Here is a 27327-nt window from a genome sequence, read left to right as displayed (position 1 = left end):
TAATAAAACAAGTGTTTAAGATGACCAAGTGTGTTATAAGGTGCAGGCGCTGTGGAGAGGGGACAGCAGGGGTAGTGATGGGCTGTCACTTGTCGTCTGTCAGTGCCTGGCTGGAGACTTGTTTCGAGTAAGCACTGATGCTTCACTGTTGGCTTCATGCTCTACGGAGTGAGACGGTGGCCTGCCTTGGAGCTCCTCATGGCAGGAGGGGCTCAGGCTGGTGCCTCCTTCCTCCCTAGGATCTCTCTCTCTCTCTCTCTCTCTCTCTCTCTTTCCCTCCCTCCCTCCCTCTCCCTCCCTCCTTTTTCCTCCCTCCCTCTATGTGTATATGTATATGTCTGTCTGTTTTTTGAAACAGGATCTCACTTGTAGCCTAGGCTATCCTAGACCTCACTATGTAGACCAGGCTGGCCTCAAACTCCTAGAGATCCTCCTTCTTCTGCCTCCTGAGTTCTGGGATAAAAAGTGTGCACCACCACACCCAGCTCTCCCCAGGAGGTTTGTGATGCCTTCTGTGTTGTGTGCTCACTCAGTACAGGGCTATGGGAGCTGTTCCAGGACCCAGTTATTCTTCACTTTAGCTTGCGATCTCCCAGACCCAGCCTGTCAGCCTCTATAGCACCCAAACTAAGGGTTTAGTTGTGGTTTTTAAAGTCTTTAAAAGGAAAAATCAGGAATATCCTAGGCCACATAAAAATTCCTATGTTTGGGTGAGCATGGTTTCATTGGCACACACGATGCTGTTCCCTGCCAGTTCTCACGCCTATAGTCTGTGGCTGCTGGCTCCACAGGCAGTGACAGGCTGGGCTCTGATCCTTACCCAGCTCCCAGTGCTTGGGCTGGGCAGGGAAGCTGAGATGCTTGTCCAGCCCCAGGGCTGTCACAGCGGTGTGGGTGTGGATTTCACATGCTTGCTTATCTCCCCAACAGACTGGTGAAATTGCACGGAATAACAGACTGTTGAAATTGCACAAGTAACAGTCTCAACCCTGAAAGCCAGGGAATCAGCTAGCGTTCTGGGAGCCTCTTCATCCCCAGGGCTTTACAAGGTTCTCAGGAAAGCTCTGAAGAGCCTGCCAAGCCTGCTCCCCCTCCCTCCCTCTTCCTAGTTCTGACTCGTGGCCTCCTCCTTTCCCTCCTTCTGATGAGAATATACTCAGGATGTGGCCTGGGAAGCCAAGTTTGTAAGCCCTACTGCTCCCTGCGGGTAGCTTTGGCACTTTGTGCTCCCCATCTTACCCCACCCCACCCCATCCCATCCCGGGGGACTGCAGGCTGTCAGTTTGCTTGTATGAAGATCTTGCTGTTCTGCGGTTCCTCTTAACCCCTTTGGCCCCTGGAAGCTTATCAGGAGGGATGGCTAAAGGCTGATAGACTGGCCTGAGTGAGGTACTCCAGGTAAAGATCATACTGCTCTTTGGCACTACAGGGGGCAGTGGCCTGCGGCAGCTTAGCTCATGGGTCGTGGAGGCTTATTGACCACCGGCTGTCTCACTAAATGAGTCTCCCAGCTTCTTTGCTCTGTGTGCCTTGCGGTCTAAATGGGTGGGCTATTTCCCATTTCCTCAGCAGGCATCCTGGGAGGGAAGACTGAGGCCAGAGGAGCAAGGAAGCTCCTATATGTGGCCATGGAGTTCAGTGTGCCTTGCTGAATAGCCACTGGCACCTGGGCTTTGAGGATTGGATCAAAGAGCCGTCAGTATAAGGCTCATCATGGGCCAGTTCCCTGCCTCTATCCTGCCCTCTGTGGCAGCTCTGTTACATGCCTGAGAGCAGGGGCACCTGGGAAGAGGTTGGCCAGAGAAGACAACTAACTCCTTGTTTGACTTCCTAAGTCACCTCAGACCTCATAGAAGTCTGCCCAGTGGAGGCAGCAGAGAACCTCCCATCTTTAGTGGGTCCCCTTCAGTGGCTTTGCGGTCACTACCACATGGAACGTTGCAGTCACCACCCACTGTCCACTCAGTGCCATGCAAGCATATACACCCTTTCTTCATGGGATGCCTGTTTTGTGCTAGCCATATGGCTATCTCGTTGGCTGCAGTCTGGGCTTTCCTGATAGCTCATGTGTATACCATTCTGTGCTCATTGGCTCTTTGGGTTCTGTCAGTGAAGTAACTGTTCATTCATTTTGCCTCTTTTTCAGTGGCTGACATTTTCTTGATTACTTTTGAGTTCCAAATAACATCTAGGTGTGAGCTGATCAGGTGAATGAACTATCGAGAACCATTCCACTCTGAGATTCACCTCTTCCCTAGGGCCCAGAGTATTTTCAGGTATAATGTATCCCCTCCCCTCATGCTGCCACCATACACTCAGTCCTTTTTTCCTTTTTGATGTAACCCAGATAAACTTACATTTCTCAAACTCATAATTCTCCTGCCTCAGTTTCCCAGATACCGCTGCTGCACCAGCTTCTGTTTGTTTCTCTCATGCCAGCACATTGTCTGTCCTACTTGAGACATCATCACCACAGGATGAATGATCCTTTCCTCTCACACTCTCAGCCCCCTCTTGGGGCTGGAGAGATGTCTGAAGAGCACCCACATGGTAGTTTACAGCTGTGACTCCAGTTCCAGGGGACTCAAAACCTTTTCTGACCTCCATGGGCCCAGTCACTCATGTAGTACACATAGTACATGCAGGCAAAAGACTCATAAAATAAATAAATCTATAAAAAATGTAATCCAGCCTTTTATATCTTGACCTGGCTTCCTGGAATTGTCATCTGTGTGTGAGATGTCAAGGTCACGAGCATCCTGCCTACCTACTCCGGTGCCACCAGTCTCAGTCACTGCCTTTGGAATCAGCCACATTGCTCTCCTGTGCTTGTCCCCTGGCTTGAGGAAACAATGATGGTGTATGGTACTCCTGGGTATTGTTAGCTTCAGGCGCTGGAGTGAGTCTATGGGAACTCTCTTTGCCACAGTCACAGTTTCCCTGTAAAGCCATTCTGGGGAGCAAGGTGCTCTTGTGTGTTCAGTTCTGGACCTCCCTTTCTTAGACCTCTTACAGAAAGGAATAGCTAGCAGGCTCACAGGACTGGAGGACAGGCACTATGAGACTAGTTACTCACTTTTGACATCAGATTCATTGGGTGTGGACTGAATGGGATGCAGGTTATACATGCTAGGCAAGTACTGTACAATTGAGCCACACCCTCAGCTCTCACTGGCTGAGTCTAAGCAAGTGTTCTACCACTTGGCCACATCCTGAGCCCCCCCACCCCCAAATTCAGATAGTGGTCTCTGCACTCTTAAGAAGTGAGAATCCAGATTGGTAATGGGCTTGCCTGCACATTGTACAAGGGTGGTCACAGCAGTTGCCACACCTTGTGATCCACCAAATGCTCATGTGCTACCAGGATTCCTCCTTGCTTGTGCTCTGTGCTCCTGAGCTCCTCATCTGCACCCGGTGACCCTGCTCTGTGTTTGCTCCTCTAGGGTGACTACAACCAGAGTCGAACCAAAGTGCTACACATGAGCCTGAACCCAGCCAGCATGGCCAGGCAACGCCAGCGTGAGGACCATGACCGGCTGCAGGAGGAATGCGAGCGCTTACGGGGACTTGTGCATGCCCTAGAGAGAGGAGGCCCTATCCCTGCTGACCTGGAGGCTGCCTCCAGCCTGCCCTCATCCAAGGAGGTGGCAGGTAGGTCAATTCACCCAACTCTCTGGTCTCTTGAGAGGTATGCACATGGGACTGCATAAATGGCTTAGCCTGCTGGCCCTTGCAACCAGCTGAGACATATTGCTTCCCTGCAGCCTTCACAAACAGGGTTAGTCATCCAAGTTTGCAAGCAGCTAAGATCGTCTCAAACCCCCCAAAACAAATTAATACCATTTATCAGTTTATATGTGGCCCATTAATCATGAGTAAATCCAATCCTCAGAGAAAACAGGGCCATTGTTCACTGGCCTAAGCACATGTCACAGAGCCCAGGGCCCTTTGCCGCCAAGCCAAAGATTCCAGGGAAGAACAAGACCAGCAAAGTCAGTGCCTCTCACCACCCTCTCCAGTCAGTAAGTCAGGGTGACAACCATCCAAATACGTACCTGGCACCCTTGAGGCATTGTAGTGGCCATTGACATCCATCACTGAGCCTTGGTAAGCATGGCAGCCATGGGGTCCTGCCCCTTCTGCTTTGCTCTAGAGCTCTGAAGTTTAAACTTGTGGGTACAAGGGAGGGGCTTACACTAGGTCTGGGTGAGGAGGGAGCTGGGGCAAAGGCATACTGGTGACCAGTTCCTGCAGCAACCCTGCCTGTCCTAAGACCACTCTTGTTCCCTTACCCGTAAGGGTGTTTCAGACCCCCAGGACTAGGATGTAAGTGTGGGGCCTCTGTTGTCTTGAGGTTTATGTCTTCTTGGATGTGGTTCTCAGCTACTTCTCATTCAACAGTCGCTCCTGTTTCCTTTCTGTGTGTCTGTCATCCAGTCCTAAGGAGGCACTTGGCATTTCTAGTGAGAGTCCTTGAGGGAGGGTGGGACTGTCATCAGAGAACTCTTCATCTCTGCAGTCCTGTTCTGTCTCCCTTCTGCTTGTTTCATCAGCCCTGGGCCTTCATGGAGGGCTCCTGAAGACAGTGTCGCTCAGAACCTGGGGACCTGGGGAATGACTGAAGGCTTGGTACCCCAAGGACCCAAAGTCTGAGCAAAAATGGCTGGTGCACCATTTCTTGTGTCTTGTCAAGCTGCAGGGCTCAGAGAAGCAATCAATACCCTGGGGTTCTATGCAGAGAGCCTGGCATCGAGTAGGTACTCCATATGACTTGTGGTCTGTGTTGTTACCCATAGTCTGTGACCTGGCTTTCCCTAAAAAATACCTGCCAGCTTTTGTGCTCTACTCTGACAGGCCTCCAGTTTGCCAGTGTCCTTTATGAGTCTTGTGGTTCCTGTATTGCTGTAAGGTCAGCTCTAAGTACCAGATGGTATAGCTCAGGACCCTGTGTCTCTTGGCAGCTTAGAAGATGCTGTTGCCTTACACTCTTTCTCTTTTCATGAGTAGTTGGCATGGGTGTGTGCATGAAGTGCAGATCCTCACTCCCTCTCCTTCACCTCTACCCTTCTCCCATGGCAGGTTTTCAGAATGAAGGAACTTAACATTGACCTTCTTATATCCCATGTGTCTGTTTTTCTACACACCACACATGTAAAACAACCCAGTCTGGAACCCAGTCCTTCTGGATCTCAGACCACTCACTCTCTCCAGTAGAGCAGAAATAAGCCCTAGAAGCTCTGAGTTTGCAGGCTCACCATTTCACTAACATTGGCAGCCAGATGGAGGCGACCTCTACAACAGATGCACCTGCCTGTCACTGGCTCCCAGCAGCCCAGAGTCCAGCTGGGCTCTTGAGGGAAACAAGTCAGTGGTTTTCAGGTTCCTCCTGATAAAAGCTGACCATGTGTATAGGGACCAAAATCCAGCCTCCCAATGCTGTGCAGGCTCAGTGTGTGTGGCCCCCTGCTGTCGCTGGCCCCTGCCAGCAAGCTGGTTAATTGCAGTTTAATTAGGCATACATTAAAATTAAAACAATCTCATCTTGTCAGAGTGACACATTGGAGGTGATCAAATTTATCACTGCTTGACTAGGCACAGCGGATCCCAGAAATGTCTCTGAGGAAGAGAGAGAAAGAAAGCTGGCTTGTGGGTTCCTTTACCTTCAGCCTTTCTGTGTCAGGAATGAGGGTACTCTCCAGGGCCTAGTTTGGGGCTTGGGGTGGGGGTGGACCACAGATTAGCTCAGACTCTTCCTATGTAGCTCAGACTGACCTTGAACTCTCCACTCTTCTGCTTCAGCCTCCTTAGTGCTAGAATTAAAAGCATGCAACATTAATGTCTGACTGGGGTTGACACTTAAGCACTTGGCATCTGGGCCTGAGACACTATAAGCTACACTTGGAACATGTGACTTCAGGGTTGCTGGTGCTCCAGTCTTGATTCACATGGCTCCCCCATACCAGTGGCCTTTGTTATGGGGCCTAGGTCAGCTGGAGTGGCAGGGGAGGATCAGGGATGCCCCAATCAGTTTGGCAGCTTTGCTTTGATACAGGCCAGTCACAATCCCTGTTCTCTTGGGGAGGGGTAGACTGAGCAGTCTTAAATGGGAAAAGAGATGCTTTGTCTCAGGTGTCCCACTGAGTCCCACACAACTGTCCCACTCTGGAGAAATGTCAGCTACTTGCTCTGAAGCCCCTGAACCACAACGTCTATAGAATAATGCTGGCCAGTTGGGTCCATCTCCAATGCAGCAACCTCCCTTCCCTTCCCTTTCCCATGTAGAACAGCAAGATATCATTGATGCATATGATCTATGTGGCAGGGGCAGGGACACAGGAGGACCGTATTTAAGGAAAAACACCCCACAAGCTGACATTATTTTAAAAATAAATATATTAGTTTTCAGCAAGCCACAGAATACTTGGTACACTGTAGAAACCATAAAATTCAGGCTTGGAACCATAAATAAAATTGTACTGAAACATGGCCACCTTGTTAGGAATACACAGCAGCAGAGTTAAGGTCCCAGAGACTAGTAGAGTGAGTTGCCTTCCTAGAATTCCCCAGTGAGGAGCTGGGGCGTGGCTCAGTGGTAGAGCCCTTGCCTTGAATCTCCCAGTGAGGCATGACTCAGCAATATAGTGTTTGTCTTGCAGTGCCTGAGGGCACTGGGTTCCAGTTCCAGTACTTGGGGGCTGGGGACTTCTTAATTAAATGTAATGAAATGGATGAGCCAAGTTAAACCTTTCTAAACAAAATCATCTCTTCTTAAAATAACAACTCTTAAAGTTATGCTCCAACACAAACACTGTAAGAAATGAAGTTATCAGGTGACAATTCTGACAAGAGAGCAAAAGTTCTCTCCCTTCTCATTAGTTGAAGAAACACATTTGCAGGAGATGTGCTTTCTCAGTTTCTAGGACTAGTGCAGTAATATAGCAGTTTGGACTGTATAGATCCATATGGCACAGCTGTATATGCCGATCTCAGTCAAGACTTTCAGCAGTTCCCTCTCAGTTGAGCAGTGCACCACCTTTGGCTCCAGGTATCCACTCCCAAGTCCCAAGGCCTACAGCCTCCTCTATCCCTCCTGTGTACAGAGCCAAGTCCCCAGCATGGTACCCAGCTTCCTGCACCTGGCAGAGCACCTCAGATCTAATTTGCACACTAAGTAGTCTCTCTTGGGTAATGCTTCATAGTGCTCTCCTCATGCTTCCTTGGGGTGACTGTCGTGGTGCTACAGGCTAATCCCTGGGAGTGTAAGACCCGAAGAGCCTTACGTCCGGGGTGTCCCACTCACAGAAACTAGGAGATGGAGATCGATGCAATAAGCATGAGGTTTATTGATCCAGCGCGCTGGGGCCATCCTGCAATTGGGGCAGAGGTGACCCCCAACATTCCAAGCACACAGTTTTTATACAGTTATTGAGGGTAGACTTTGGTAGCAGCATGAATTGGTTTACACCCATTTGGGGCCTGTGCTGCCCTTTCTCAGCATTTGTGGCCCCCGGCAAGGTGTAGTCTTAAGCACCAGAAGGGGGAACTGAAACATTTTTGGTCATTATCTGCACCTGCCCTGCCCTGTGGTCGGGGTGTAAAGTTTGTATTGCTGGGACATTCCAGGAAGGGAGTGTACATTCCTGGCCAGGTCTTTCAGCAACTATCTTATGTTTTTCTCTAAGGTTATGCAGGAGGGATAGAGAATATGAGCGCAGTGATGTCATGTGTCCTGCACCTGGGGAGAACATGAGGCTTGCCACCTTCTAGCCCCTAAGGAGGAGGCTGATGTCACCCAGGATACCCACCTAAACCCTGAGCAAAGCCCCACTGTTGAGTCATGTGACTGGGTATAAAGTGGCCCACTCTCCATCTGCTCATTCCTCCACTCTCCTGTTTCGATATTGTCTCCCTTTCGACATGTTCTGTTAGAGTTGTGCTAGAGACCAATTGCATTTAAGATAAGTAAACAGAAATAGTACTACTACACTTTCAATTTGGGATGCTCAAGGCTATATTTAATAACGCACATGCGTACTTGTTCATGTGGAGTGAGACCAGCATGGACACAGGGAACAAGGTTAGCTTCCCAAGGACTTTAGGGAGCCTGGGGAAGGAACTCAAGACAGCCACTGAGGGAGGGTTAGAGAGCAGACCTGTCTGTAGCTTAACTGCTGGGACAACTATTAACTGCTCAGAATGTCCTTAAGGAAAACGCAAAGGCCATACTTGGTATTAAAAGTGATTGCTAGGTCAGCTGTGGTGGTTCACACATAATTCCAGCACTCAAAGCCCCAAAGTTATAGGATACCTGGAGCTACAAAGTGAAATCCTTATCAAATAGAAGGGGAGAAAGGAAATAGAAAAAGAAAAAAAAAGTCATAATTACTGAAAGAGATAAGTGGAATAAAAAGAGCCCAACAGAAGCCCCTGAGCCAAGGGTCTCTTTTGTAAGAAGTTAGTTACACATGAGGTGGACAGTGAGCAGTAAGTCCATGGCAGCCATCTGACAGATGTCATTAGAACAGCTCTTCAGTGATCCAGACAAAGACAGGTTTAGACCCTGACCCTGAGCCATACACTGAAGAGAGGACAGAGGTTCTGCAGCTTCAAACACAAGGAATCAGCCACAACAACCCAGAAGAAAATAGAACAGTTTATCAGCTCACTAAGGAAACTTGGGAGCCTAAGCCAAGCCTGTTCATACGGGCTGTCACCACAGCCAGCCTGGGTGCTCATTGGTGAGCAGAGAGCTTCCCTCACACAGGGCGGAAGGCAAGGACTGGCAAGTAAAAACGGTCCTCTGACCTTCATGGGTGCATTATGGCATGTATGCATGTACAGAAGCACATGCTCATATGTATCATACATGCACATATCACTCCTTCATGTACTTATATGTCACACATATCACATACATGTTTCTACATACAAAATTTCTTTTTTTTTTTTTTTTTTTAAATTATCCTGAGGTTTAACTGCTGGCTGTGTAGGCTGTGAGAGACCATCCCACCCTGATACTTGAAGTATCAGGTCATTCACAAATTAGTCCCTCTCTGGGTCCAGCCAGAACTTCAGAACTCAGGGGCCAGGGTAGAAAATAGATCCTAAACTGGAACTAAGGAACAATGTCAAAGGGGATGCCCCACAGCTGGATGAGACTCAGGAATGGAACTCCCATGGGAAGGAACATGGTGTAGAACCCTGAGGTATCAGGCTTCCTGTCCCAGGTCAGGTAGAGCTGAAAGCTCTTCATCTAGTGAGCATGCCCCTGGCAGCATAGTAGAGTGAGCAAGGGCCTAGAATTGGGATAAAGGGGCTGAAGCTATACCTCAAGTTTTGGCTTTCCCAAGAGTCTGAATCCCTGGCCTCCCTCTCAGCTGCTCCAAAGACTATGCCTTGTAGTAGAGAGCTGCCCTGGGCAGTGTTCTCGGCATAGCCTGGTTCTTTTCAGTGTCTCTAAAGTGTAGTCCAGGCCTAGCCTAGAGACTGTGAATCTGGTGGCAGCCCCCTTCCCCAGCCTGTTTCTACTCTGTGGACACCACCTGGGCTGCTCAGCCACTGGCTCTTCTTCCAGAGCCAGGGTGACACCAGACCTCTATCAGAGCTTATGCCCAGAGCCCTGCTCCCTCTCCCGCTGACGCACCTCACTCCTGCCCCTTTCTGGGTCCTAGGCACCTTGGAGATGGAGCCTTATGCAGATGCTTCAGTCTTGTTGTGTTGTGTTGTGTTGTGTTGTTTTGTTTTGGAGATGCCAAGGAGCAAACCCAAGGCTCACACAGCACTCCACTGCTGAGCTACATCCCTAGACTTTGAGTCTTAGCTCAAGTCCCCCTCGGCTGAGGACAAAGCTGGCCTCCAACTGGTCCCTGTGACACCCCTCCATCCCTAGTCCCCCCCAACCCCCACCCCTGACACACACACACCAGTCTGCTGAGGCTGCTGAGTAACTGCCGCAGTCCCAGCTACGTTGAGCTGCTCGGCTCACTGCCTTGTTTCCTTTCCTTCCTGGCATGTCTGTAAACTTTGCCGGGTAGCTGAAGCCAAGTACCCAATTAGGGATTTCTCTCCAGTTTCATTCAGCCCGTAATTGAAGTGGGAGCATCTTATTGCATGACACATCAAACAAGCGTGCATCCTGGAACCCCAGGCTGGATGTACACAGCAGCCCTGACCTTCCCCCCTCAGACCTGCAGGGCTGGGCCAGGCCAGGAGGTTTTGCCACAGCCAGTGCTCACTAGTCAGGTAGGGGCAGGGCCCTTCAGCTCGGGGTCCCCATGGGAAGTCATCCGAGTCTAGCTTGGCAGCTACCACACCCACCTTTAGTTTCCTGTCTTGGAGAAAGGGTGGCTTGCACACCTGCCTGCCTGGGCTGTCACAGGGCTGAATTTAGTAGCTAGTCTTCATTCCTTGGCTGTGGCCCACGTGCTGTATTCCATGCCATGGGGAACATAAAGGTTTGGTATGGAGTCTGTCTGACTTGGGGCTGCTATGGGGTCTGTCTTAACTTAGGTGGCAAAAGTACAGAGGTAAAGTCCCCAGCTCTCCCAGGAGCCTGCACTGTCTGTCTCCCCTTTGTGTTTCACCGCTCCGCAGCAGCACCCTTCATCCTCAGCTGTCTAAGGGTGTAATTAGCTCAGTGATTTAGTGAGCTTACAATGGTGTTCTGCCTCCACGACAGCCTGCCTGGTGATAGAATGTTCCCGTCACCCTGATGGGTCCCCAATGCCCTTGCAGTCGTCCGCTCCCACTCACAGCCCCAGGCAGTCACTGATCTTTCCTCTGCCGATTTGTCTTCTCAAAACATTTGTCTAAATGGAGTCTACACTACACAGGCCTTTGTTCTGGCTTCTGTCGCTAAGCAGAATACTTTGGAGATTCAGCCGTGTCATAGCATGGATCCATATTCCTTTTTATGGCTGAGTAATATTCCACCGTGTGGACAACCTATGTGTTTAGGGATCAAGTCATTGATGGTGGACATTGGACTCTGTTCACTTTGGGCCACTGTGGGTCATGCTGCTGTGGACATTGGAGATAGTGCCCATGTCTTATGTGTAGAGGGGGATTTCTGGATTATCTGATACATGTATCACCTTTGTAAGAAATGACCTAATTGTTTTCCAAAGTGGTTGTGCCTGCTGACATCCCCTTTGAGGGTTCCCTGTGTGCTTGTCATCCTCCCCACAATTCGTCTTTCCTGGCTTCTTGACGACAACATCCTCTGGTTGCATTTCCCTAATGACTAATGATTTGGAGCTCATTTCTGCAGCTTATTAGCCATTCATACATCTTCCTCGCTGAGACGCCTCTCACATCGGTGCCCAGTTTTTAATTGGATTGTTTGTCTTCTAATCATTTTCTTAATGCTTTCGTCTGATAAGCAGCGTTTTTAATTTTGATGAAGTATAATTTATCAGCTCTTCCTTCCGTGGCAGGCACTTTGTCCTGGGGACTCCATTCACCTCAGCACTATGGTTGCTTGTGATTGTTACAGAAGGGCTCAGCTTTAGACCCTGTGCCTTGCCCTGTTAGTTTGATGATAGAATTCAGTTCCATTTGTCCTCTTTGATCCTCAGTCACCCCAGCACAATAGGCTGGGAGACGTGCTGTGTTGGCTTGCTTTCTGTTGCTGTGATTGCACCACGGCCAAAGTAAATCAGGAAGGAAAGGGTTGACTCAGCTTCTGCATCCCTCTTGCAGCCCACAGTTTAAGGCAGGCCAGGAGCAGAGGGACGCTGCTTACTTGCCTTCTCCTCACAGCTCACTCACCCTGCTTTCCTATGGGACCCAGGCCTGCCTGCCCAGGGATGACTATACAACAGTGGCCTGAGCCTTCTTACATCAATCAGTAATGGAAAAAATGCCTCACAGGCTTGTCATCTGATGAGGGCATTTTCTTCACATTTCCTGTTTCTCAGATGACCCCAGCTTCTATCAAGTTAGCAAAGACCTAACCAGTATACTTGCCTTCCCCAATCCCAGCACTCTGGAGGTGGGGCAGAGGATTAGGGCAATTTTAGTTTATCTTTGGCTACCAAGTTATATAGAGGCTACCCTGAGTTACAGTAACAAAAAGGCTACATCACCGTGACTCTGAAGAGCAGCTCATGATGTGGCCTCTAGTCCAGAATCACTCTGTATTGATAGGTGTATTTGGCCAAGTCTCCACAGGCCAGCAAGTCCTGGGACCCCATCCCTTGTCACACTTGAAGCAGAGGCCATGTGTCCTCCGATCTCTTCTGGGGATTGCATGCCCTTTCATATGCTTTTCTAAGTCAGCTGCCCTGTCCTTGCATCTTTGTAAACAGGTGTGTTGTGTGACTGGGGAGTCTATTTCTATTCATCCCGAGTTCAGGTGGCAGTGATAGACCAAAGAAATAATTCCATCCAAGCCCAGCTTGGTCACCCAGTGAGTTTATTGGGGTTCCTTACAGGGATACATGTAGGTGCAGGATTATTTATAATGGGTGGTAAGCTACAGACATATGGATGAGTCCAAGCTGTGTCCATGGAATGTCCAGCACAACTTGCAGGCAGCTCCACTGGAGAGTTTCCTTTTCCAGCAACTATTTACCATGTCTGTGACCTTGGGGAGAGGAGGGCCATTGAGCCTTCTCCCTCCTCACGGGAGCATAGATCTCCTGAGAGCCTCCTAAGGATCATCACAGTCCATGTGCTTTCAAGATGCCAGGACCTTGTCTGTCACCTCCTGACCCACTGTAGCATGTACTTTCTTGCCCGGCAGGCTCTCTGCTGGCAGAACCAGGCAGAACCAGGTGAAAAGGAGAGAGCCCAGTCCAGCTGAGCCTCTTGGGGCTGAGTGGGATGGTGAGCCTCTGGGGCTGAGCAGGATGGCGAGTGTCTCCAGCCAGAGTCTGTCAAAGCAGGAACTTTTAATGTAACTTTTAATGTATCAATCTTCTCTTTATAAAGGGCCAAGAGAGGAGGTGGAGTTTTTTGCTGAGGTGAGGGGGAGGGGAAAGTTGACGAAGGGTATGGGGTGACTGAACCAACAAAGTTACTCTAGGTCAGCAGGAGCTAAGCAAAGGCAGGTTTAAGCAGGTTGTGTTGAGTTACTCCTGTATGGAAGTGACTGAGACAAGTTTATAAAACTCAAGCCAGGCCCGGGTTTGTCCTCAGGGCCCAAACCAGGGCCAAATAGGGCCCAACACTTTCTGGCCAAGCTTCAAATTTCCAAATCTCAGTGCTCTTTGTTTCTCCTCCTCGTTCAAGTCACACTGCCGGCATGTCAGTCTGAAGGCCATGCTGCCTTGAGATTTTCCACCAGATACTACTCAGCTCAACACTTCCTACAAAATAGACCCTCTGCCGTGCTATAACGAGATGAAGTGGAGAGACCATGACACAGATCTGTCAGCCCTAGAAGAATACCTGGGGCATGGGGCTCCTGCCCTCCTTGTCCACTGTGACAGTTGGGTGTTGCCTCTAAAGGATCAGGGTGTTATTGTTAAAGTGCTGAGAACTGGAAAGGCTTCAGGGAAACAGTGGGATCCAGGCCAGGGGAAGGCGGGGGAGATAGTTTAGCTGGTAATGCTCTTGCTTGCAGCATGAGGTCAATCCTCACAACCCACATTTAAAAATATGGGCATGTGCCATGAGCTTCAGATCCTAGCTCTAAGGACATGGGACATGTGGACCCTTAGGGCTCCCTAAACAGCCATCTCCCCTACTCGATGGCTCCAAGCCATTGAGACACTGACTATTTTTTTAATATTAGGACTTACATTTTTATTTGTTTTATGTAACTGTGTGTGAGAGTAGTACATGTGGATATTATGGGACAGCTTTCAGGAGTCAGTTCTCTCTATTTTGTGTGCCCTAGGAATCTAACTCAGATCAAAGTGAACAGCTGAGGAACAACGCCCAAGGTTGTCCTTGACCTGCAGGAAGGCACATGCACAGGCACATGCATGTACACGTGCACATGCGTGCATACACACACACACTTATGTATGCACACATATACTCATGTGCATGCACACACTAATGTACACATGTGCACACACAGGCACACACATGCTTGTACATGCACATACACTTATGTGCATGCACACACTTTTGCACACGTGGAGAGAGAGAGAGAGAGAGAGAGAGGGAGGGAGGGAGGGAGGGAGGAAGTCAGCAGAGAACAGAACACCACTCCTGCCCTATCTAATAGAATCCAGGCAAACTTGACTCAGCCCCAGCAGCTCTGGCTGTGTTTAGTCATCAGCTTGTTACAAGAGTCATGCTGTCATAGGCCCAGCTATGAGCCCCCATCTAGACTCCAGGCCACAGGAGCAGGAGGACAGCCTTTGCTGACTCCCTTTGAAAGCTAAGAATTTCCGCACTCAGTGAACTCAGCCAGTCCCTGCCCCCTCCTCCAGGCTAGTATGTGGCAGGAAGACAGATATTTCCAGCTCCTCTCTGTTTACCTGGGGCTCCACCATGGCCTTTCTCTTGCTATGCCTGGTTCCTCACCACCCAGGGTCTCCACCACACCCAGCATCCGCCCCACCCCAGCATCCTTCCCAAACCTTCTCTGCACTGCTCTGGCTGCTGAGTTGGTTCTGTAGCCTTTTCCTTAATCTGCCGTCTGAAGAATTGGTTCCGTATCAAGTCCAAGGCCATGGCACGCATTAGCAGGTTTTTAATACACCGCTACATCTCAAGGAGGAGGGACAAAGGAGATTTAAAACTCTTGTCTCGCCAAGAGCAGACAGATTGACTCAAGACTGACTCGGTCAATAAAAGATGAGCTCTGAACACTGCCCCCCTCCCCAAAAGGAGCTTGCCTTCCAGGGAATTATGGTTTCTGTACACCCAGTGTCAGGAATTAATAATACATCCAGTGTGCAGAACGGATTGCCAGCTCTCAGCCCTGTGGAGATGTGACTCCAACTCTGTGGCTCTAATGTGCCTCTGCCCGCTGGCTCCATCAGAGTTTATGTTCTGTCCGGCAGATGGCAGACCACTGCCTCTGCCCCACTCTTCTCTTGGCAGATTACCTGCCTGGCACGTCTGTAGAAGGAAGCTTCAGGAAGTTTGTCTTGAAGCAGCTGTTTTCTCTTATTTGTGACATGATTCTCTGCTTCAAGTATTTTGAGCTATGGTAGGGAAGAGGATATATGTATGCACACATATTGAGGTCATGCCTATTGGTCTCTGGTTGTCTCTGTGTGTGAACCCTTTCTTTGAAAGCTGTGGCTCTCCTAGAGGACATGAATAGGCTCTGCGCACGCGCGCGTGTGTGTGTAAAATGGATATAGACCCTAGAAGAGGATGTCCAATCTCCTCCTCCATCATGCTCCATCTTAATCTTTTGATGCAGAGTCTCTCATGAACCTGGAACTAGGCTAGTCACCAGCACACCCCAGCATTCCTCCTATCTCTCTCCACCCCTCACACTCTGGGGTTGTTGGCATGTGGCCATGCCTGACTTTTTACATGGGTGCTGGGGATTTGAAAACAAGTCCTGATACTGCCGGGTATCTCCCCAACTCTGTGACACACTGTCAGAAGCAGCTCCCTGCCTCACTATCCAGCCTCTTGGGAATAAGAATGGTGAGTGAGTCTAAGCATGGCATAGACTGAGCCTCGTCCTTAACTTAGTAGCAACATACGAGCCTACAGGTTACTGATTTGGATTCTGTAACCTCTGGTCTAGCACTCAGAGCCTTGATTTCAGCCCTGCCAGAGACATGCAGCACAAGAGCTCTACCTGCTAGTATTGCTGAAATGCCTTCCCAGAGAGACATAAGCAACAGCTGCCTCTTCTCCTGAGGTCACAATGACAAACTGAGGCACAGTTCTGCCAAGGTACACTCCAGAAACCCAATGAATTTATTGCACTTTCTTTCAAAGAAAAGGTTAGGGACTAGTTACAGGGCTATGTGTGCTTATTTCTGCACTGGCCACTCTGAAAACCTTTACCCAGCAGGGATGAGAGCTTTCCCTTTAGCCACATCAATGGATTCCCTCCCTCTCCTTGTTTTCCCCATCCTATATACTCTAGCCCAGTGGTTCTCAACCTTCTTAATGCTGTGACTTTTTAATACAGTTCCTCATGCTGTGGTGACATCCCCCAACCATAAAATTATTTTGTTGTTACATCATAACTAATTTTACTACTGTTATGAATCATAAATATCTTATATGCAGGTTTGGAACAGCTGTGCTATCCCCTCCCTGAGTTCAAGTGCAATTAAGGCACAGTTGCCTGTAACAGGTGGCAGGGTCCATGGTGGGGTATGACCCAGCAGGCCCAGCCATTTAGCAGGCTCAGCCAGGCCAGTTCATTTGCCAGGGGGAGAGCTGAGCTTCCCAAGATGGTAATTACTGAGCTTAGAGGACAGTCACTCACAGCAGCCAGGCTGATGGAACTCCATTCTTGCCACTGCTGTGGGTCAGTCTTCTATCATCAAAATTGACCTTATGGCAAATGGCTTTTCTCTGGATCACCCAAACCTTCTAGCTATCTTGGACTGGGAGTGACACTCCCCTCCAAACTGCAGCCTGAATGCAGCTGTGACCTCTTAGAACTGCCCAGCTGAGACCAGTGAAGAGGGGTCATCAGCTCAGGGAGCAAGGAGCACAGCCCTGATGAGTGCTCCCAAGGACTATGTGTGCCATGGCTGATTGAGTCACCACATGCAAGGCAGGGCTTGTGGGAGCCTGCAGGAGCCTGCAGTGCGCTTTCATCCTATGGATGGATTCCTTAGGGCTGCTCCCATCTGACCCTCTGTGTTACCCTAACTGTGGCATGCCTTTGACCCACCCCGACTCTCCCTTCTTAAATCTGTTGCCACTTTTTCTGCCAGAGCTTCCCAGTGCAGAGTTCCTAAAGGGAAACATGGCCTTTAGAGAGCCAAGGTAGGACTCCAGCCATTGGGATAGCTGTCCTTGGGTAACATGCCAGCTTATGGTCCAGTAGCCTGTCAAAGAGGCTCACATACTGCCAACAGTGGCTGTGGGTAGAAATTAATCTTGGAGCAGTGCAGGCTGGCCTCTGTGAAGTATCTCACTCTCTGCAATGCATCTTGCACCATGCAGTGCTTCCTAGTAGTGGACTGGTGGTCATGAGCACTCGCAGCCAGCCAGGCCTTGCTCTACAGTATTCCCCTCCCCCCTTTTTTTGTTTGTTCTTTTCTGGGAGTCTTTTTTTATTTAGTTGGTGGATTGGTTTTGTTTGTTGTTTTGATTTTTTTTTCCTTTGAGACAGTATCTCATGTAATCTAGGCTGGCCTCGAACTTCTGAGCTTCCTGTTTCTACCTCCCAAGTGCTGATCACAGGTGTGCACTAACATGTCTGGTTTATACTGTGGTGAGGATTCAACCCAGGACTTGATGCACACTAGGCAAGTGCTCTACCAACTAAGCCACATCCCCAGCCTTCCTCTCTGTACCTTTTAATGACCTGTGTTCCCAAGGCTTCTCAGTCTTAGTTTTCCAGTCTTCCATAGCTATGCATACTAGAGACCGTCAAGTGGGGTCATAGGTTGCTCCAGGCCACCCAGCCCTGTCTAAGGAGAGTTTGGGCCCATGCATTCATTTAGTGCTGCTGAGCCTGTCTCAATGGCTCTGTGTCCTGGGCGCTATGGATGCTGGACTTGCCCCAAGGGGGAGCCAGTCTCTGCCTCCAGGGACGTGTATAATGGTGGAAGTAGACCCTCGGACAGACAGGGTCCACAGGACCCCCAAAGCAGGGCAGCACCAGAGGTGCAGAAACTCAAGGATGCAGGAAGGAGGGCACCAGGTGGTGGTAGCGCTTGTTCCAGAAGTATAGCACCAAGCACAATCCCCTGTAGGAGGCATAAGTCCAGAGCCTCTTGTAGTATGGCAAAGAACTATACTGCCCAGGCATGGGTGAGTGAATCTGATGCACACAGCAGTGTTGGAAGCCAAGCCAGCACTTAGGCTAAGTTTCCACACCAGTGGACAGAAGGGAAATCCTGCCCTACCCCTATCTCCTGCATCTGATCAAGAGGGCAGTCAGGCTGGGCGGTGGTGGTGCACACCTTTAATCCCAGCACTTGGGAGGCAGAGGCAGGCAGATTTCTGAGTTCCAGGCCAGCTTGGTCTACAGAGTGAGTTCCAGGACAGCCAGAGCTACACAGAGAAACCCTGTCTCGGAAAAAAAAAAAAAAAGAGGGCAGTCAGTTCTATCTAAGCAGGGCTAGTTCAGGTCAGTGGTGGCGGGGAGAGGTCAAGCATCTGATTAGGGCCTCTGGGTCAATGCTGGATCTACAGCAGTCGAAGGGAGGGATTCTACAGCGGTGGGTAGCAAGTTGACAAGGACTACAGCCTGCAGCAGTTTCGGTTACTCACAGCAGTGGTGGTCTTGGGTGGGAGCTCTCCATTCACATGTCCCAGATGGGGTGGTGAGGGAAGCCTGTTGAGTGATCCTCAGAGGCAACCAGAGACTCCAGGTTGAGGATCACTGACACCAAAACCATGGTCTAGTTCCAGATGGGGCTGCATACAGCTTGGCACCCAACCCCTGGCTCTTATTTTCCTGAGCTAGTAGTAGTAATATAGAAGTGTGCATGACTCTGTGTGTCACTGAAGGGGCCTCTGCTGGGCACCTCAGGCTTGTGCCACAGGGCAGAAGCCTACTCTGGGAAGCGTTGATGTTGGGGAGGAAGGGCTGACCGATGACTCAACAGATAAAGCCATGAAGTCAGCAGCAGGAGACATGTAGGACCGTGTAGCTTCAGCCCACTGGCCAGTGGTCCAGGGGTCTTTCTGAGCTGAGGCCTGGGTTACTGATGGAAGCTCCTGCTCAAGCCCAGGGCAGGGCCTGCAGTAACATCACCTTGCACCCAGTAGGTGTTTGTGGGTGTCTCTCTGGGCTACCATGATCCTGAAGACCCAGGTTGGGTGAAGTCAACCCTTGGGCCTCTGGTTTGTGTCTACGTCCATCAGCCAGGGCAGTGTCCCTCTTACCCTGGAGGACGTGTAAAATCAGGGGCTGCTGATTCTCTACTGTCAAGATTACTGCCACAGGGACTGTGCAGCCTGGTGCTTTAGGGCCTCTCTTGTTCTGTCCCTGGGGTGGGGGAGGGAGTCTTACAAGAACGAATATGATATCAGCACCCGCTTGTCACCCCAGGACTCTCCCACCCTGTAATCTGGTGGGCTGTAATTGCCGGTGTCTTTTCAAATCATTTTTGTGCAAGGTGACAAGCTGCTTGCTGGAGTGAGCAGTTAATCACACAGAGATGCCCCGTTTGAAAGGCGCTCAGAGCTTACCCAGGGGCGGCTGCCAACAGCCAGGCGGGTGCACACGATCTGCTCATCTGCATATAATTCCAGGGCGAGCAAGCATCACTGAGGCTGGTGTAAACCATGCAATTTCCGGCCCAGCGGGGGAACACAGGCTGGTGGTGGGGACCAAATCTCTTGGCTCCTGGCATTGGTGGTGTTAAAAGTAGCCCCATCTCCATAGGGCAGCAGGAGGCCTGGTAGTGGCCTAGCCACTTTGGGAACCACAGCCCCTCATCTTAGACCAGCAGCCCTACCAGTCACTCTCCAGGATGAGTTTAGGGAAGAAAGTCTTAGCTGGCATTGCACATCACCTGTCAGCTACTCTATTGGCTTGGTTGGTTGTAGTTTGGATTTGCGATGGGCTAGTACTAGCCTCAGTGCTCTGTGCCACACCCACTGGCTACTCTGCTTCCTTCTGCGTGGTGTCCCAGAAGGTTGAACCCATAATGGCCCAGCAGGCCCTGGGTCAGTGCTCTGGGACATCTCCTCCTGCCATTCTGTCCAGATAGCCACAGGGAGTGGGGCACAGACATCCCTGTCAAAGCCACAGCAGTGCCTGGCCTCCACAGCTGCTAATAAAATTACATAAATATTTGATGGCTAATTATTAAATATTTAAAAATGTAAAACTGGGATGGTTTGGAAGTTAGCAAGGCATGAATAATTCAGCCCTTAGATGCATATCAGCTTTGGGTCTGAACAGGGCCAGCACCTCCAGTGCCTGCAGCAGCTGGGGACATAAGTCTTAGGGACTTCTCTGGCTAGCCACTAGTTCCCCAGGCCTGGAAGCAGATACTCAGGCAGGGTCCCTATTATCACATTGCAGGACAGATCTTAACCCCTTCCCCTGTAATGTAGGGAGGGGGTTCATGCCACCTGCACCATGGCCAAGCAGATAAGGTCTCCTTATCTTGGTTAGTCAGTGTTCTTGCCTCTGTAGAGACCAAAGTCCAAGTATTGTCTTGCCACCTGATCAGACACGAGAGAGAGTCCAACCAATCCCTCAACCCATGGATCCCTCAAAGGGGAGACAAGGAATAGACTACTAAGTACAGTCAGAGCATCAGGAAAGCCTAGAGCATGACTGTCTCTGCCTGTGGGTTCACCCTTCAGGCTGGGCACCTCTGCCTCAAGTTTGAGGGCCACAGTTTGTGCTAGCTGTGATACGTGATATCCTCATGGTGGTTTTCTCAAGGCCTGAAAATACCAGTGGATTCTGTTCACTTTTCAGAAGGGAAAATGGCTCTGCCAAGAATCCCCAAAGTAATGTTCAAAAAGCTACTTCCAGCTCTTAATCAGGAGATGCTGGGGACATTGAGGTAGTCACTGCTCCACTGGACCACACTGTCCTTTCTTCTCCTGCCCCATAGCATTATAACCAGGAGGGGAGAGCCCATCTGCAAAAGTAGAAAGCAGAGAGGAAGACCACATAGCCATGGGCATCTCTGGTGATCACAGTAAAGGTAGCATGCATGTTTCCTGATGGCCTATATGTAAGCATGCTTCCTTTCCAGGGTGTTAGAGAGCCTGGCTGTATTTCCTTCTAGCACACTCACACTCAAGTGTAGGTTATTTTCATGTGAGTGTCAATGTGGTAACAGATTGTCTCAGTTTCCTTGCCATAACACTCAGACCTGTACTGCGATGCCCTGCCCCCTGCTGTGGTTGTTTGAAAGAGAACAACCCTCATAGGTTCATATATTTAAATGTTTAGTTTCCAGTTAGCGGAACTGTTTGGGAAAGATTAGGAAGTATAGCCTTGTTGGAGGAGGTGTGTCACTAGGGTAACCTTTCAAAAGCCCACACCAGCCCAGGCTTTCTCCACCTTCCTCTGGTCGATCAGTTGCACACTCTTAGCTACTACTCTAGTGCCATCCCTGCCTACCTATGACCTTACTTCCCACCTTGATGATCATGGACAAACCCTCTAAGACTATAAGCAACCCCCTAGTTAAATACTTAAATTCATGAGTTGCCTTGGTCATGGTGTCTCCTCACAGCAATAGAACATCAACTAAGACATGTCCTTTCTTTCTACATGGCTTCTCAGCAGAGAGAAAGTCTCTTTCTCTAGTATGAGTATGTTCTGGTGTGTGGATGCACACATGCATGCACATACACACATACATACATTTATATTTACACATAAATACATAACACACACATACACCTCTTCATTCGGCTCTGATGGGACCCATGTTTAGTCAGTGATCTTCTGATCTGGGTACTTAAGCACATACATCCTTATACTGCCTCGGTTGCATTGAGGTAAGACGCTACCTTTGTACCATGTTCTTTTTCATGTTTGGCATTCCATGCTGTCACATGCCTGACTCCTCCTGGGACCCTCTACAGGGCCTGTCAGTGTTCTCTCAGTGGTTAGAGGTGCAGTAGGCATCTGTCAGCTCTGCTTGGATTCTTATCCTTGGCTAGTGCTCCTGGGGTCACAGCCTGGGATCAGAACAGGGTGCTCTGCTCTGATAGGGGCCATCGCAGACACCTGATAGTCCCCACCCCTATGCAGGTGCCTCCTCCCCAGCCCACTTTCTTGTTCTCTCATTATGTCTCTGCCTGAGCCAAGAAGGTCCAGTATTCTATGATGCTGTTGTTTGCCAGGCACTGGAGTTGGGTATACCATTCAGACAGGGCTCTGGCAGGTCTATCCCTCATGCTATGACTAGAACCCTGAGCTTTGCAAAACTTATAAGTTCCTTAAGAACTTGCCATGGTGGGTTTTTTGTTTTTGGGGGGTTGGTTGTTTGGTTTGGTTTTGAAATAGCATTTCATGTAGCCCAGACTTGTCAGAACTCATTATGGAGCCAAGAATGACTTTAACTTCTGATCCTCCTGCCCCTACCTCCCATAATACTGAGATTATAGGCATATACCACTATGCAATGCTGGGAATCAAACCCAGGGCCTCATGCACACCAGGCAAGTACTCTAGCAGAGCCATATCACCGGTCCCTCAGTAGTTTTCTTTGAAGGTTGTGTATTTCTCTCCCCGAAGAGAAAAGATTAGGTTTTTCTGTCCTGCAGAGCTAACTCCAGGCTCTGCATACCAGAAAGACATGACAAATGTCATAAGGGCTGCCACTGTTGTGACCCAGAGCTACAGCAGCCTGTTGCAGGTGAGCATGAGGGTTTAGGACTGGTGGAGTCTGGTCTGGTTTGAATCCTTGATGTTGTGATAAAATGTTGCCTTAAAGCAACTAGGGAGCAGGGGGAGATGTTCCTTGGCTTCAAGTTGTAGTCTGTCACTGAGAAGCACCACGTCAGGAACTTGACGTCAGGATCAGAAGCAGACAGGAAGGCTTCACACTAGCTTGTCCTCTGGGCTTGCTCAGCTTCCTTGTTTATGTATCCCAGGCCCACCTTTCCCTGACACTGCCCACAGTTGGCTAACCCTATCTACATGTCTTAGCAATCAAGACAGCACTCCATTGACAGGTACAAAGGCCAGCCTGAAGGAGACCGTTTCTCAGTTGAGGTTCCTTCTTTCAAGACTTGTATAAATTCACAAAAACTAACCAGCACAGGGATTGGAGAAGCAGCTCCATGGTAAAGAGCACCTGAGTTCAATTCCTAGCACCCACCCACATGAGACAACTTATAAACACTCCACCTTTAGGGGCAGTCTGAAACCTCTGGCCTCTGAGGGCACCTGCACTCACATGCACATACTCACACTAGAGTATACACACACACACACACACATATATATAATTTAAAATAAAAAATAAATCTAAATAAAAAACACACCCAGCACCCACCTTTCTGTCCACAGACTGGCACAGGTCACATGCCTGCAGTGAGCCCTACAGACATCTCCCTGGAATACCTCTCCTCTGAATCTACCTCACATGTGCCTCTCTGGCCCCACTAGTATCAGCCATTCTGCAGACTTGAGGGCAGGAGCTTAGACTCCGGAGATCTGAATCCATAGACGCTCATTATCCCAACATCTCTGTTCTCAGGCAAGAGTGTGGCATCACCACTAGCTTTTATCTCACAGAGCACAGGCTATTTCTGTCCCGTGTCCTTCCCTCAGAACTTTCGCAGATGTCTCCTGTGGGTCCAAAAGGGCAAGCACGGGGCTGAGGTGGTGAGGGTGTCAGCTCAGAGCTATCCTGTTGCCTCCCAAGAGTCGTGGAACCAGCCAACAGGCCAGGGTGAGCTTTCCAGACAGACATGGAACAGAGAGCAGGGGTTTGAGGCAAGGCCTGAGGTGCCCAGGACCACTCTGGAAACCCACTCTGGCCCATCATAGTCTCTGCCACCATCAAGTCTGATGAACAATTACATCCTTTCCCTGGCTCCCAATTGTCACCTGCCACACTCCTGTCCTTATAGGACATCCATGTCTGTGCTTGCAGAGAGAGCCATAGGAAGGGAGGCATGGACAGCCTTGCCTGGAGATACTGAGGAGTGTGGCTTAGAGCTGGAGGCTGGCAGCAACCACAGCTTCTTCCTGACAGTGTGGCAAGGCCTCTGATAAGATGGAGGGGCACCCAGAGCTTCAAGGATCTCAGTTGCCAAGAGCTAGAGCAACACCAGGGGGTGACCCTGTGGATCTGCAGAAGGGCTCCAGAACAAAGCTGCCATGCTCTGGGTCTTGGTCTCAGAATGAGCTCAGAGCCTCTTGGTGGCTTGCAGCTTCCTGGGTTTCACCACAGCTACCACCCTGGCCCTCGCTCTTCTGTTGTTACCTGCACACTCATGAGTACCTAAGGGCATCTCCCCAATGCCAGAGTATGTCATCACAGACCCCCAAGGCCCTTTGCCTCCTGGAGAAGCCCAAAAGCAACCTCTACTCTTGGTCACTTTGAAAGAGACTGAGTGACAGCCAGTGGCAGGAGAGTAATGACCTTCCAAGGTGGAGCCCATCTTTTATTTATTTAATCCAAACCATCGAGTGAATTATTCATTCTTGTTTATGTAAGCCACTGAGCCACAGAAATAACAAGGAAGTTGAAGCACCCCAAATCAAATGGTGGTTTCCAGGCTTTGGGCATCACCCCTTGCTTGTCTTGCCTGTCTTCCCCTCCCAACAGTGGCCTCACACCCTCGTCATGAAAGAGATGGCTTCCACTCCCAACCACCAAGGGCAATAGGTGTTCCTTCTTTGCAGCCACAATCATGCCTGTGATTGCTTGGCATGTGGCCAGAGTGCCTCCTCTCCATTCATCCCATGAAGAACACAGACCTCCTCCCCCGGGCTTTCAATGGGCCTGAGCCCTACACCTGCCTGCCTCTGAGATCAGAATTACTCAAAAGCCTGTTTCCTTCCTCAAGGTCAGCCTGTGTTTGGTCCCAAGATTTAATCTTCCCCACTGGACATCTGAGGTCTTTGAACAGTTGTCACTGTCTCTGATGGCTGAGACATTCCTGGGAAGTGTGGTCAGTGAATTTTTTCTCCTGATGAAGGCCTTCTCTCAAGAAGAAGGGGCCCAGGGATGCCAGGAAGAGTCTTGGGGTCAGGGCTGCCAATTAACCTTTCATTTTCATAGTCTGATCACTCGATTAATCAAGGCTCTGGGCCTGTGTCCTGTTGAAGGGACTCACTGTGGAGAACAATGTCTGCCAATGCCTCTGTGGGGTGATGGATGAAAGAGCCACAGGAAAGGGCCAGCGGCCAGATGACAGCCCCACAGAAGAGCCTCTACCTTCAGGCTGGGTCTGTCAAGCCATTTCTCCTCACAGCCCCTGGTAGCAGCATGCCTTGCTCAGAGTGTGATTTCCTCATTGGCATGTGGGTGGGTGGGCTGTCCATTGCAGAATACGAGGGATGGCAAAGGTAGCAGCATCCTTGCTGGAGCCCTTCAGCTACATGGGTCCAGTGCTTGTACTCTCTGAGTTTCAGTTTCCTTGTTTATAAAAGGGGTGGGGAAATGTTCATCTGGAGGTGTGAATGTGTGAATTTTCCTGGGAGGACACAAAGGGAAAAAAATCTGTTCATTCTAGATAGGGTACCAACAACAGAACAATCTGCCCAAGTCTAAGTTAATGAAGCAGTGAGTTTATTGGGGTTACTTACTGAAGCACTGATGACTCAAAGGAGCTGCATCATCAACAAGCCCACCCCAGCACGGGTAACAGCTCTCAAAAGCTGCATCTCGAAAGCTTCCTGTGAAACTCGCAGGCAGCCCAGCCAGTTGGAGAATCTCCTTTCCAGAGCAGTTGCTGTTACTCTAGAACCATGTCCTGGTGGTGAAATGGTTTTTGAGTTTATGCATCTGACTTAGGCTGGTCTCCAGGACTTTCCCTAGCTAGATCCTCAAGGCTATATCTGAGGACAGCCACATGCTATTCTCCCCTGGGAGATGGTGCGGAGACACAGAACTGGCAGAGTAAATGGGGACCCAGCCCTCTGTGGTCTCCATTTTCCTCCGGGTTGCTCAAAGCTTCTTGTTCCCACATGGCCCTCATAGAAAGCAGCCTCTCTGGCCCCACAGATCTCTAGAAAGCATGTGCAGAAATCCCATCTGCACATACTAATCATCCTCTGGGGCTGTGGAGCACAGGACACGAGCTCAGTCTCCTTCCTGTCTCAGGCCTGACCTCAAACCCTTTCTCTGCTTCTCTTTGACAGTGAACCCATGAGGACCTGTGAAGGGCCTAGTCCATGGAGTCTCTTGGACGCTGAGTTCCTCTGACTTAGGGATATCCTTCCCCACAAAAGTCCAGGACCACCCTCCTCAAAAGTGCCCACATATCATGGCTGATGTTAACTAACCCCAGTTCCTCATCACAGCGAAGGGGAGGTCCACAGCACACCACTACCTGAGCCTGATGGCCCAGGCCTGCAGGGCTCCCCTTGTGAGAAAGCTCCATGAAGGACTTCCAGGAAGTGCCCAGCTTGAGAAAGTCCCTGTGTGTGTAAGTGGAGCCAGGCTCAGTAATTAACAGGGGTGTAAATCAGGGCTTAATTACTCAGCAGGCACCTTGGGTGAGAGATTCATGGTAATTGTGTGTGCTCCTGGTGGCTTTGCGCAGCTGGCTTCTCCCTAAGCACCAGTAAACCATGGCGGGCAATTGGGGAGGTGGTGCTCTGCCCTGAGTGATACTCCCAGAGACGTGGGAAGTTGGGGAGGGGCTCCTAAGCCAGGTTATCTGGAGCCCACCCAGTCCTTGCTGAAAGACAAGGAGGGTCCTTTTGGCTACAGGTGGCCAGCATGTGGATCCTATGCCTATAAATAAAACAGTCTACAATATCCAAACAGCTTCCATCCGCCTCTCTCTCTGAGTGCTGTGCTAGCTCATTCAGGGCAAGTGGCCAATCCCTGGAAGGAAGGGGCTGAGGCTGCAGCCTAGTGGATGGTCCATGTACCCAGAGCAGTTGGGACTCTGACCCTCACTGCAGACCTGGATTCCTGGTGCTTCCTTCTCCTTCGGGCTCTAGAACCTGCTGCCCACTTGAGACCAGCCCCGCCCCTCCCCCCAAAGCATGACCCTATAGTGCTTTCTAACAGTAATGGAGAGTGATGTTCTGTTGGGCACTGTTGTTCTGCTAGCAGGGTATCTGGTCACAGCATCTGTCTCTCGGAATCACTGTTGCTTTGTTTTTTTTAAGTACTATTGTTAATATAGTAAGTTTATTATGGCTGCCACCAGAAGTTCACACAGCTTCTCTGGCCTCTTGTCCTTTTTCTTCTGATTCCTCAGGGCTCACAGATTGATGGACACCAGCCTCAGGCATCTGCAGGCAGCAGGGACTCCAGTTAGGCCATAGTTCATCCTTGCTTGTTCCCCCTGGCCATTTTCCCTCTCCCACCAGTGCATGATGGGACTCACACCATGCCCTTCTCCCTACAGAGCTGCGGAAGCAGGTGGAAAGTGCTGAGCTGAAGAACCAACGGCTCAAGGAGGTTTTCCAGACCAAGATCCAGGAGTTCCGAAAGGTTTGCTACACGCTGACCGGATACCAGATTGATGTGACCACGGAGAGCCAATACCGCCTCACCTCCCGATACGCTGAGCACCAGACGGACTGCCTCATCTTCAAGGTAGGCAGCACTGTGTGTGTATCAAGACGGCTCATTCAGCCACAGGCAGCTCTTC

At 50.0% G+C, this 27327-nt stretch overlaps 1 protein-coding gene across 4 annotated transcripts in view; it reads left to right on the top strand.

The window, feature by feature from the left end:
- The window catches only part of Mad1l1 (mitotic arrest deficient 1 like 1), a 314427-nt gene that overhangs the window by 230515 nt on the left and 56585 nt on the right, over positions 1–27327 (top strand). For all 4 annotated transcript variants that reach the window (XM_031338516.1, XM_031338517.1, XM_031338518.1 and 1 more), the window contains 2 exons: positions 3444–3651; positions 27082–27272. In XM_031338516.1, the coding sequence (XP_031194376.1) occupies positions 3444–3651; positions 27082–27272 (399 nt within the window). The remainder of the gene's footprint in view (positions 1–3443; positions 3652–27081; positions 27273–27327) is intronic.

This window comes from Mastomys coucha, unplaced genomic scaffold, assembly GCF_008632895.1.
Source record: "Mastomys coucha isolate ucsf_1 unplaced genomic scaffold, UCSF_Mcou_1 pScaffold22, whole genome shotgun sequence".
NCBI classification, from domain to species: Eukaryota; Metazoa; Chordata; class Mammalia; order Rodentia; family Muridae; genus Mastomys; species Mastomys coucha.
The sequence above is the reverse complement of the archived record's forward strand: the minus strand, read 5'-3'. Positions and strand labels throughout refer to the sequence as shown.